At 32.8% G+C, this 12,807-nt stretch overlaps 1 protein-coding gene across 1 annotated transcript in view; it reads left to right on the forward strand.

Annotated features, from left to right (window-relative positions):
- Positions 1-12,807, forward strand: part of SCN7A (sodium voltage-gated channel alpha subunit 7) — an 87,701-nt gene that overhangs the window by 28,285 nt on the left and 46,609 nt on the right. The window contains exons 6-10 of the mRNA XM_079782442.1: positions 350-441; positions 4,601-4,807; positions 8,465-8,534; positions 10,252-10,393; positions 12,103-12,303. Coding sequence (XP_079638568.1) covers positions 350-441; positions 4,601-4,807; positions 8,465-8,534; positions 10,252-10,393; positions 12,103-12,303 — 712 coding nt within the window. The remainder of the gene's footprint in view (positions 1-349; positions 442-4,600; positions 4,808-8,464; positions 8,535-10,251; positions 10,394-12,102; positions 12,304-12,807) is intronic.

Genomic DNA, 12,807 nt, shown 5'->3' on the forward strand with positions numbered 1-12,807 from the left:
TTACATTGAAACTCATTCCTTTAAAAGACTGTGGTTTTGTATTTTAAATAATCTTTTTGTTAGTTAAGCAACAAAATATTTATGAAGATGATATAAATATGGACTTAAGAGTACTCACTGTCAAAATTTTATAAATTCTCATAATTTATTTGTGGATTAATATTTACCTGGCTACTTTGCACATTGTAGCAATCTTCGTCTTCCAATCAGTAATAAAACTATTTTCAAAATGGAACAATAAAAGCAAGGAAAATGTTTGGATATATGGTTTTTAAAATAAGTTTTAAAGAACATAAGGAGCCAAAGATACGTTGTATAACCTCTAAATAACTCTAACTTAATTCCACAGGCACATAACAATATATTCGCCTCTAAACTTCACACCAATATTTAGAGTTGCAAGAAGTTTGAGAATTTTGAAAATTATTCCCTTAAACCAAGGTAAGAAATGATATTGAGTTCCTTTTCTTCATTTTGTTTTATGTACTCCCATATAATCATTTGAATTCCTCTGTTATTGTTTGGAGAAATATTAAATTAAATACTGCTTCAGCTTATTCAATTAATGAATTATCTGATCTTTAAATTTGTTTCAGTCATTACAGGAAAGGCAAAAAATTACACATTTGACTGTTATTTATTTGAGGTGGGTTAATTAATTATAAAATGTAGAGATCAATCAAAAATATAATTTTTCTATTTTTAATATTTATCTATTTATTTATTCTTATATCTTAAATATGAACTTATATAATTGTCTTTAGACTTCTTAGAGAGACAGCAGCCTAGACAGATATCTAATCTAACTTCTCCTTTTTCTAATTTCATCTAACAACCAGATGAAATGAAAAAAGTAATGTAAAATAAGATAAATTCCCTTTTGTTCTGAGTGCTTGGATAGGGTGTATTCCATATTCTACAAAATTCAAGGAGTTCCTGCTAAATAAGGCTGTGACCACATTGATGGAAGATGCTGAGGACAAATTTTAGCTCCCATTCCTGAAGATATCATAAAACCTTCTAATTTGTCATTCAGAATGAATAAAAACAACAAAGTAGGAAAACTCCAATCAGAGGGTTTTGTTTTTTTTTTTGCTGCTATGATTCAGACTAATATGAAATAGTTAGTAGATTAATAAACCCTGAGGCAAGTGTGATAATACCAAAAGTAAGAACTACAGGCAACTTTTGTGCACTGGTACCCCATGAAGAATGCCAAACACATGCATACTGTGTATCAATTCAAACAAATTCCAGGTTGGCAAAACAGCAAAAAGATTGGGGAGTGTGGTGATGGATGCATAACCATGTGGCCATACTAAAACATTAAATTGTACACATTAAATGGGTGAATTGTATGGTTTGTGAGTTATATCTCAGTAGAGGTGTATAATAAACATGATTTGTGCATGACAGTTTTGCCCAACCCAGTGAAGAAACCAGTGAGAATTGCCCTACTAGGAATAGTCATAGTCTGAACTTCCTTACTGGTCTCTACAAATCACTAGAACATAAAATTGCATCAACTGCATCTTAATCTTGGCAAGGATTATAGAAGAAATCAGGTGCATCCCGGCTAATACAAGAGGAATACACACACTAGAGTTCAGAGCACTCAGGCTGGTAGGATCTGCTCTTTACAAGGGAGAAAGTAATCAAGGCACATAGCAGCAATATAAAATGTATAAAAATATTTTGCAACACAGAAAGAGAAACATACTATTTAAGAGAATGAAAATAATTCTCTTTTTTTTCTTTAAAAATAGTGCTCTAAGAAATAGGAGCAAGCACAAAAATATCATATTTTGTAGTCCCAATAGAAGAAAATTGAGACTCTTTGAAGCAAAAGAGGAAAATGAGATTATAAAATGAAAAATAAAAATACTGTTAAAACTAAAATATAAAATTATAATAACTTTGGTTAATATTTGATGGCACTAAAATATAGTATCATCTCTATAATATTATGGTAAAGCAAAATCTGTTGTACAGAAAAATTAGAGACATTCTATATTAATACAGTAGAACCAAAAATTGGATGGATTAATAAAGGAGAGAAAATTTAAGTTTCATTTTATGGATAATAGGTAATACTAAAAAGGAGGCAGAAAAATGTAAAAGACAAATTATTAAAAAATACACTAGAATTTTTTAATCACTTAAATCAGGCGTCCTCAAACTACAGCCCACTGGCCACATGCTGGTGTTTTTGCTGTTTTGTTTTTTTACTTCAAAATAAGATATGTGCAGTGTGCATAGGAATTTGTTCATAGTTTTTTTTTAAACTATAGTCCGGCCCTCCAACGGTCTGAGGGACAGTGCACTGGCCCCCTGTTTAAAAAGTTTGAGGACCCCTGACTTAAATTGAGAAAGACCTTAGTTACAAATAGAAAAGGCTCATCTTTATACTAGATAAATAAACAAACAAATAAATAAATAAATGATACATTCATAAAAGTATTACAAAACTCCTACAAGCAAAAAAGCAAAGATAAAGAGCCTATGGAAAGGTAATCCTTAGACCTCGTGAGTGGGCAGTAGAGTTTCAGAACTTGGAGGGCATGTAGGCAGGGAGGTTATGACATCAGAACTTCATACCTGTTTGTCATTTATGTGTGAAGTGAACAGAAAAATAATCTCAGTCACCCAAGAGTTCTTGAATTTTACATGTGTCTTTCCTGAATGTCTGCTGAAAAACAAAAATATAAAAATAAAATATTCAACAATGAGAAGATTTACTATCAAAAGTAATCACAACGAAGTCTTAAATCATTTCAACAGAGAATGAATTCCAAATTATGTTGTTAGTGGGTTGCAAAACAGAATACAAATATTATAAATTCTAACTTGGACATCTGTGGGTCATTCTTGAACTAGAAACATATGTTGTTTGTGCTTTTAAAAACTTTGGAATAAATACCAACCTTATAAAAATCTGGTGATTTTACATTCAAATCTAAATTAATTTGGATAAATTGTCAGCATCAATCCAACCAAATTCCTGGATGCAACTACCACCTGTAATTGAAGAGCAGCTTACCCTTTAGGTCAGGCACATTCATCCAAGTCTCCTCCACTCCCTACTTGCACGAATTTATATTTTCTGACAAGCCTTTGTAAGAATATCAATGTTATCTTTCCTGTAAATCATGAAAAATAATATACAATGCTAAATCCATAAAATTCAACTATTATAATTAGGTCAGAGGTTCAAAATTATATTAATAAAAATGAGAACTAGAAACTGAGAAATGTGAGAAAGCAAAAATGATAATGTTCTTATATGAGAAGACTATGGTAGATACAGTTTTATTTTTGATGTAGAGAGTACGTTTGTTGAAAATAAGAATTTTAGTTTGATACAGGTGCTCAAAATAGACATACTAGAAGAAAAAAGAAAAATATTAAAGTTAATTTAGGAAAGATAAAACACATAGAAAATCATAAGGGAAATATAAAATAGGAAACCAAAATGGCAAAGGCCAATCCAAAATAAAGGCAATTTATGAAAATAAAAATAATTGAGTTAAATGTTTCTGTTAAAATGTAGAGACTTTGATATTAAATCAGAAATAAATTGAACTCCCCCAGAGATACCTAAACTAAAACAAAATAAAAGTTTAAAACTAAAATGAAGGGGAAAACAATACCAAGAAATCAAAGTCAAAGTTGGCATATGGTAGGTAACAATGAATGGTAGATAACAAAGAAAATTATTAATAAGTTTGATTCTGTAAAATTGGATGGTGACTTTTTTACCTTCAAACAAAATGTTACCAAAGAATAAAACTCACAAAAACCTGGTTTATATATACTGTATATGTATACACACATACATATATACACATATACAAACACACACATGTGATATTATTTAAGAGCTACTCCAATAAAACAATATGAAACATTTTTCAGTAAAATAATATACAGAGGGCTCGGGGTAGTTGCCAAACCGAAGTACAGTGCAAATATACATGTTTTAAAAATTCATTATGGTAGTCACAGAAATTACATTGTAGTAAAGTGTTCCCATTTTTTCTTCTAATAAAATGGAAATACTTGTTAAATATTTCATTTTTAATGAAGACTTGGTTATATACATATGTAGTGTTTGGTTTATCCATTGGTTTTACATCTCTTATTTAATCAGCTCCAAAAAATGAATTCTTAAAAATTAATGAAAGAATATTATAGAATACTGCTGTTTCAAACTAGTTTTTGTTTCAACATTTTCAACTCATTTTGATTAATAACTCTATATTTTACATATGCTTATAAACAATAGTGATTGATATGAAAAGCAGTAACCAAGAGATAAAGTCTGTCCTTTATGTAGTAAAGAGAAACAAACAAATGCCTAATTATAAAATATATTGTGACTACATTATTTTGTTAAGTATAAAAACATTAGCAATTATACAAAAACCTTCCAGTTTGGTGTTTTATTCATTTTATTTATTAGACCTAGATAATGGTAAATTAGATTATGAAACACAAAGCTACCAATTTCAATGGATATGTATTTGCCATGGGAGAAGTTTGCTAATGTTGCTTTACTAAAGTATATTACTTTATTGGAAACAAACTTGTCTCTTTTCAGGTGTGAAGTCTTATGTAGGGATCCTGCTCCAATGCTTGAAGAAACTTACCAGTATCATTATCCTTACTCTATTTTTTCTGATCATATTTTCTCTAATTGGGATGGGGTTCTTCATGGGCAACCTAAAGCATAAATGTTTCCGATGGCCCCAAGAAAATGAAACTGAAATCCTGCACAACAGAACCAGAAACCCATGTTATATTCGAGGTAAGAATCACTTGCCATCTATGTTAAACAATTTAAATGCTTCTTTAGGGGGACGGGGGGTATTTTTAGTTCTATTTTTTAAAATTGAGGTATAATTTATGTACCATAATAGTCACAGTTTTAGTTTGTTCACAAGGTTTTATATCCATCACCACTATCTAATTCTAGAACATTTTCATCACCCTAAACAGAAACTCCTATCCATTACCATTCATTTCTCATTCCCCTTGCACCAGCCCCTGGCAACCACTAATCTACTTTTTGTATCTATATACTTTCCTATTCTGGACATCCTATATAATAAAAGAGTAATATGCAAATTGACTATCACTCCAACACACAAGATGGCTGCTCCCATGTGGTCAAAGATGGCTGCCCCCATGTGGACACAAGATGCCCACCACAGATGGCCAGCAGGGGAGGGCAGTTGCGAGGGACCAGGCCTGAAAGGGAGGGAAGTTGTGGGCAATCAGGCCAACAGGGGAGGGCAGTTGGGAGAGACCAGGCCTGCAAGGGAGGGAAGTTGGGGGTGATCAAGCCTGCAGGGGAGGGCAGTTAGGGGTGACCAGGCCGGCAGAGGAGTGAAGTTGGGGGCAACCGGGCTTGCAGGGAAGGGCAGATAAGAGCAATCAGGCTGGCAGGGGAGCAGTTAGGCATCAATCAGACTGGCAGGAGTGTGGTTAGGGGGTGATCAGGCTGACAGGCGGAAGCAGTTAGGGGCAATCAGGAAGGCAGGCAGGCGAGCAGTAGGGAACCAGCAGTCCTGGATTGTGAGAAGGATGTCTGACTACCCGTTTAGGCCCGATCCTATATGGGCAGTCGGACATTCCTCGAGAGGTCCCAGATTGGAGAAGGTGCAGGCTGGGCTGAGGGACACACACCCCCATGCATGAATTTCGTGCACCAGGTCACTAGTTTCATATAAATGGAATCAAGCAGTGTATGGTCTTTTGTGACTAACTTCTTTTACTTTCTTCTTTGGAGAAATGTCTATTCTAATCTATTTCTCTTTGAGTTATTTTTCTGTTTATTATTGAATCAAAATAAGGTTTTATATATCCTGGATTCTAGACTCTTATCAGATACATGATTTGAAAACATTTTCTCCATTCTATGGTTTGTCTTTTCACTTTCATGATAGCATCTTTTGGATCTCTAAAGTTTCCAATTTTGAGCATATTTTAGGCTAATAGAAATAATATTTACCATAATCTTGCAGAGGAGACATGAATAACCCCTGGTACAAATAAGGAAATGAAGTTCAGAGAAATTTAGTGAATGCTCCAGAATACTGTAACTACATGGGGATAAAATCAGGATTCTAACCAAGCACAATCCAGGTTTAATACCCATTCCCTTTACACAGACCATACTCTTACTGGATTTTTCTCTCACATTAAAATTATCAGGTCCTTTCTGACAGAATTTAGAAAAAAATAAAAGCATATTTTTCAACTAATAAAAACCAAATATTGATTAACCTTATGTAGTCCTTCTACATTAATTTATACTTTGGATTTAATAAGTTCTAAAATAAATCTTAATCAATTCTACTCTTTAGTTTTCCCCATGAAATGATAATGATGCAAGTAATACAGAATTATTAGCATATGAGTATGTGAAATGTTTCCTTATGACATGTGTCTATTTCAATGCCCCAATTTTAGTGGTGAGGACATTAGGAGATGGATATTAAATGTTAGATTACAATTGAAATACCCTTTGGTTGCTTTGACAATGTAACAAAATATGCTAATTACTTAAAAATAATTTTTGCTACTTCACTAATTATTGCTAAGAAAACAGGTTATTTTCATCTTTGTTAAAATATATTAAGAACAAATCACTTTTAAAGATTACCTCTTTAAAATAGTCAATCCATTTCCTCAAATAGCATGCTAGGAGCTGCTGAAATATAGTATTATTAACCTAATTGCCACGTCATAATCCTTGTACATAGAAAAGTATTTGGGACTGTCCAGTTTTACTAATGTCAAATTTCAATTGTTTTTTAAAATTTATCTTTATTATTGAAAGTATTACTGATGTCCCCCTTTCCCCCCCTTGACTCCCTCCTCCTCACTCCCATCCCCTCCTCAGACTTTCGTCTCACTATTGTCTGTGTCATTGGGTTATGCATATATACACATAAGTTCTTTGGTTGTCATTTCGTTTTTAACTGCTATTCAAGAGGTTTGATCAATGGTTTCTAATTATGTATAATTTAAAAATTCTTCTAAAATGATTTTAGATGACAAATTTAAGTGACATTATTTGAGATTGGAGTAATTCAATTTTGTATATATAACATATATAGTACAATTTTGTGTACATGTATTTTTTGTATGTATATACTCTTACACACACACACACACACACACACACACACACACACACACACTCAGACTGCTCTCATGGGTTTGATTTCTGTGATTTGAATTTAGGATCTAAAAATAAATGCTCCTAGGAATGCATGTTCCCAACCCTGGTAACTATATTTATAAATACACAGTTTACATTTTAATAGACAGGTAAGGATATCTGGATAAATTCTATGGGCTATAATTCAGATCAGCTTCGGTTGTGGTTGAAATTAGGTGACACCAGGGAAATAATTGGCTCTGGCTGCTCAATGAAGAAAAATAAGCTTCGAAGTGAGAAGAGAATGGAAATTTAACCCAAAGACAGAAAATCTTGTCTTCTGCTCAGGAAGAGCATCAGGAATAAATCTTGGAAATAAAGACCCTTGGCTTTCCAACATACTAGTTTTAGGAAATTTTCCTTCAGGGGTCTGGATGTACCTGGCTGGTTACATTCATTTTCTTGAACTCTAATTTTGAAAGGGATTCTCCTCTTTCTACACTGAGTTTTGTCACGTTCAGGTCAGTGAAGTAGATGAATTGCCAGAGGACTTTTGGCCTGTGCTTCAGATGCTGAGACAGCTTCCTTGATAAAAGTATGGAGTTTCCTCAAAAAGTTAAAAATGGAACTCCCATTTGACCCCGTGATCCTACTTCTAGGACTATATCCCAAGAAACCAGAAATACCAATCAGGAAGGATATATGCACTCCTATGTTCATAGCAGCACAATTTACAACAGCTAAGATTTGGAAACAACCTAAGTGCTCATCAGCAGATGAGTGGATTAAAAAACTGTGGTACATCTACACAGTGGAATACTAAGCCTCGATAAAAAAGAAGGAACTTTTACCATTTGCAACAGCATGGATGGAACTGGAGAGCATTATGCTAAGTGAAATAAGCCAGGCAGAGAAAGATAAATATCACATGATCTCACTCATATGTGGGATATAATGATCAACATAATTTGATGAACAAAAATAGATCCAGAGACAAATGGCAGAGGATGTCGGGGGTTAGAGAGCAACCAAAGAACTTATATGTATGCATATTAGCATAACCAATGGACACAGACACTGGGGTGGTGGGGGCTTGCCTGGGGTGGGAATGGCTGGAGGGGCAGGGGGGACAATGTGGGGGAGAGGAGACATATGTAAAACTTTAGACAATAAAAAAAGAAAGCCAGGCTATATGCTAATTTCTTCTCACTATAGAGGTTTAAATGGCTTTCAGATATGCTGTTCACTCAAGATTAGAAAATTAGATATAGAATATAATTTATTTCTTATTTTCAGAAACAGAAAACTATTATTATTTGGAAGGAGAAAGATATGCTCTCCTTTGTGGCAACGGATCAGATGCCAGGTAAGTGAGGTTAATGTTTTCTTCTGTCAAGTCAGTATTACCAATCAATTATATTTATTGGATAATTATTATCTTTACTTATGGTTCCTATTTGATTAGATCATCTATTTTTTTCATTGAAACCATGCTGAGAATGAATAGTATGGAATACTATTAAACCGATTCTATTTTTTTTTTTTTTAGAAAACAATGGGCAAGCTAGCTAAATGATTTGTTTAAGGTCAAGAAAGATATAATGCTCATTTGGAAACAGCAGAGCTGGGACTTAAACAAGATCTGATTTTTTTCTGTTTTCAGCGTGCCTCAGAGCTAGCAGAAAATACCAAAAAAAGACAATAAAATCTTTTCTTTGGCCCCAAGCCTTTGAAGAAAGAAATATTAAAGATATGCTGTTATTTCACTTATTTATGGCTTGTCTATCTTTTATGACTATAATTTTAATTAAGAAAAAGCTTATTGTTCTTGAAAACAATATTTATAAGTAATTCTTCAGTGAGAACACAGCTCTCATGTCTTGTCCTATAATTTCAGATGAAGAGATAATAAAGTAGAAATAAAGTGCTTCTTGACAGTGCAATGCCTTTCGGAGTTCCTTATGCTACTTTCCGCAGCTGGATGACTTGATACCCATCTGTAGGCTTACTTTTTCTTAGGCGCAGGGGCCCAGGTTGACAAATGGCACATGATGGGGAGAGGAGCCTAAATTATGCAGTTTTGTCGTATTTCATTGATTTAGATATTTGCTCAACTCTTTTTGCCCAGCCACTTCTGGGTTTACACTCTATTCTCAAGTCCAAATTGTGAACTCATCCCATTGTGTCTGTCGTATACAACACCAGCTAACTCCTCTTTGTGGACATTCCTAACACATATTGAAGATACCTGGTTATGAATATCCAGAATCACAATAATATATTTCAAGGCCAGAAAGTCATGCAATACTTCACCTGTAGCCATCATACTTTGCTGCAGGATAAATGATCCCAAAAGTTAGTGCCTTAAAAACAAATATTCATTTGTTCAGATTATGTGGATCAACAATTTAGCAAGCCTCAATGCGTAATTACTTTTTATACCTATGTTTGTATCACATTTATTAACCATTAACCAATGTTCAAAAAAAGACACATGGCCAAAGCCAAAATAATGTATGAGGGAACTAGGATAGATAATCATTTATTGGGCCACTACTGTAATAATTGACCTCAACACTCAAGCCCCCAGTAGATAAAAGTATGAAGACTCCATAAAAGGAAATGAAATATTATTTGTTCTTTCCATGGTAGTGCAAGTACTGCTTGTAATTACTGATGTAATAAATGTTTTCTCACCCTTAGATATAGGATCTAAGGATTTGAGGTGAGACCAATTAAAAATTAAACCCTTAACTCTTGTAGTTTTATTTTTATTATGTAATATTTCATCATTCATAACTTCACGCTGATATTGGGTACTAAAGAAAACTTTAACAAAGGCTTGGCAAAAAGTACTTGTCAGGCCCCTTTTCTTTTTAGCTTAATTAACACTCTTCACTTATACCAACTTAAAAATCTAACTCATTTGCAGCTTTCCACTGGAAATTGTTTGGGAGAAGATTGCTCCCTATGGAAACAAGAGCCCTTTCTTATTTATGGGCAAATGTTCTATATTTATGATTTGGCCATAATCTGGAAGTCACCTAAAAGTAAGCAGTTGTTCTTTTCTTTGTATTCTTTAGTCAGTGTCCTGAAGGATATGCGTGTATAAAAGCTGGCATGAATCCTGATAATGGCTACACAAATTTTGACAACTTTGGCTGGGCCTTGTTAGCCCTATTCCGGTTGGTGATGCAGGATTACCCTGAAGCACTGTATCATCAGGTAAGAACAGAGAGAATCTGCCATGCACATAAGCATGGTACCACGCCCCTCCCTTTCAAGACAATGTTCAAATGTGACATAGTTTATTACATTTGGATGTGAAGCATTTGAAGACAGAAGGAAAGAGAACAAGAATTATTAAGGGTCAAACTATACCCTAACACTGTATTGAAGTTTGTACTCTTATGTGTGATATCTCATTTAACCTTTACAACAATCTTACATGGTGCGTATATATACATCTGATTTTTATATGAAGACACTAAGTTCACAGTGGCTGCGTAACCTCTTCAAAGTTACAACACAGGTATATACAGGGATCACTGTCCTGCTCTGTGATATGAACTAAGTTAAGAAGATTTCTGGGTACCAATTCTTCAGTCACAAATTTGAACCTATGAGATTACCAAGTATTACATAATTATTTATTGAATACCTACAATGGGCTATTTCTTTTCAATTCTTCTATTCTCATTTCTCTTTAATGTTCAATCATGCCTCAGTTGTAACAGAAGGCTTGCTGTTATCAGACTTGAAATCCAAATTCTGAAAGTCTGTCTTCATCACTGATGATTTGTGTGCCATAGTTTCTCAAGAAGATATAATAATAATTAAAACAAAGATTCAAGTTTTTTATTCAGAGAGGATTCTGACTCCTGAATATAGTACAGTAAATGACAGCTAGTTCAATAGGAAAAAATATTTAACCAAATCTTAAACAGTTGACTCATTGGGATACGAGGGTTTATTAAAAATATTTTTAAAGACTATATACTATAGATTAATGAAAATTATTCCTCATGGAATGTTACAACTTCCTATTAATCAGTACATTCTTAACTCTTTATATCAACACAATATTTTCTGTAAATAATGCTTATTTATTGAATCAAATGGATATTTAAAAATTAAACTATTCCCATTTTTTTCTTGACTTTGTTCATATATTTTTAACGAGAAGGCTAAATCAATGGACTATATTTTGGATTTGTAATGTCTACTTGTAATTTTCTAAATTTTTTTAATTTTATGATCTGTCTTAGGTACTTATTATGAAATAAAAACTAGTTAATGCTTACTTTGGAAATCTAAAATTTAGTATTTTTCTATCTATAAATGAATACATGTAAGTGAATTATATGTCTTTCCCTTGTGATTAATCCTAAAGTTCTTTACCAAATAGATATTCTGACAGGTACAGAAATATTTCTGTTCCCCATCCCTTTGAATACCTAATTTTGGATTTTGTTGTAATATTAACATAAAGTAATTATTAGAAGAAAGTAATCTGTAAACATTCATTTTCTAACTTTATTAAATTTCATATATTTAAAGATTCCATTGCAAAGAAAATAACCTTCCATATTTAGATCATCCAGCTTTCTTTATTGGGAGATGACAATTTTTTTCTTTTACTATGTTTTCTTTATTAATGAAGACATAAAAGTCAAATGCTTACCCTATATTAATTAAATTACTCAAATCTTTCTTTGGTTTTGTACTATATATTTTATACCTTAGATAAGTCTAAAGTTGAAGTTCATTTTGCTTATTTTTCCACATAGAGCCAGTGCTTGAACTGTCTTGTGATTACATTTCACTTATGACTAAATTATTTTCATAAAAATCTTCATTTTTATTTTAAAAAAGATTACAGGAAGACAAATAACATTTTCCTTTTTTTTGCCCTGTTTTCCACCTATCCTTAGATTCTTTATGCTTCTGGAAAGATCTACATGATATTTTTTATTATAATAAGTTTTTGGTTTGCCTTTTACATGGCAAGTTTGTTCTTGGGCATACTTGCAATGTCCTATGAAGAAGAGAAACGGACAGCTGCTGAAAAAACTAAGAAGATTGGAACAGAATTTCAGCACACTTTACTTCAAGAAGAAAATGAAGCAGCTGAGGTATAATTTTTAAAATGCTTCTTAGAATCACAGAATTTGATTGTCTTCTTAAGATCTTAGAGTATATTGCTAGATCCTCAATATGTGTGTGGTGCATGATAAGAAGATTGAAAGTAATTTTGATAAGAGCATTTTTTTTCTACATAACATTCTTTCCTGAGTGCACTATAGTAAGAAAAGCCAATACCTATAAATATTTCATTAATATATACATTTTTGTTACAAAACATGTATTACTGCTGCTAATAAACTATATACATATATATGTAAACTTGACTTCCCACAATGCAGTTACAGTTTATTAATTCAGACTTGCTTCAAATAGCACATCATAATTTTGAAAATGTTGGTGATCAACTCAAAGTGTTAATGTCCTCCATAATTAGAAATCACAAAATACTAAAAGCATGGATAAACAAACACACAGGGCTGAATTTGTGAAAGGAGAAAAAAATTACTTTTTTGGCTTTCTAGATCCTTCAAGAGGAAATGCACTATGCACCA

Source organism: Cnephaeus nilssonii, assembly GCF_951640355.1.
Source record: "Cnephaeus nilssonii genome assembly, chromosome: 10".
NCBI classification, from domain to species: Eukaryota; Metazoa; Chordata; class Mammalia; order Chiroptera; family Vespertilionidae; genus Cnephaeus; species Cnephaeus nilssonii.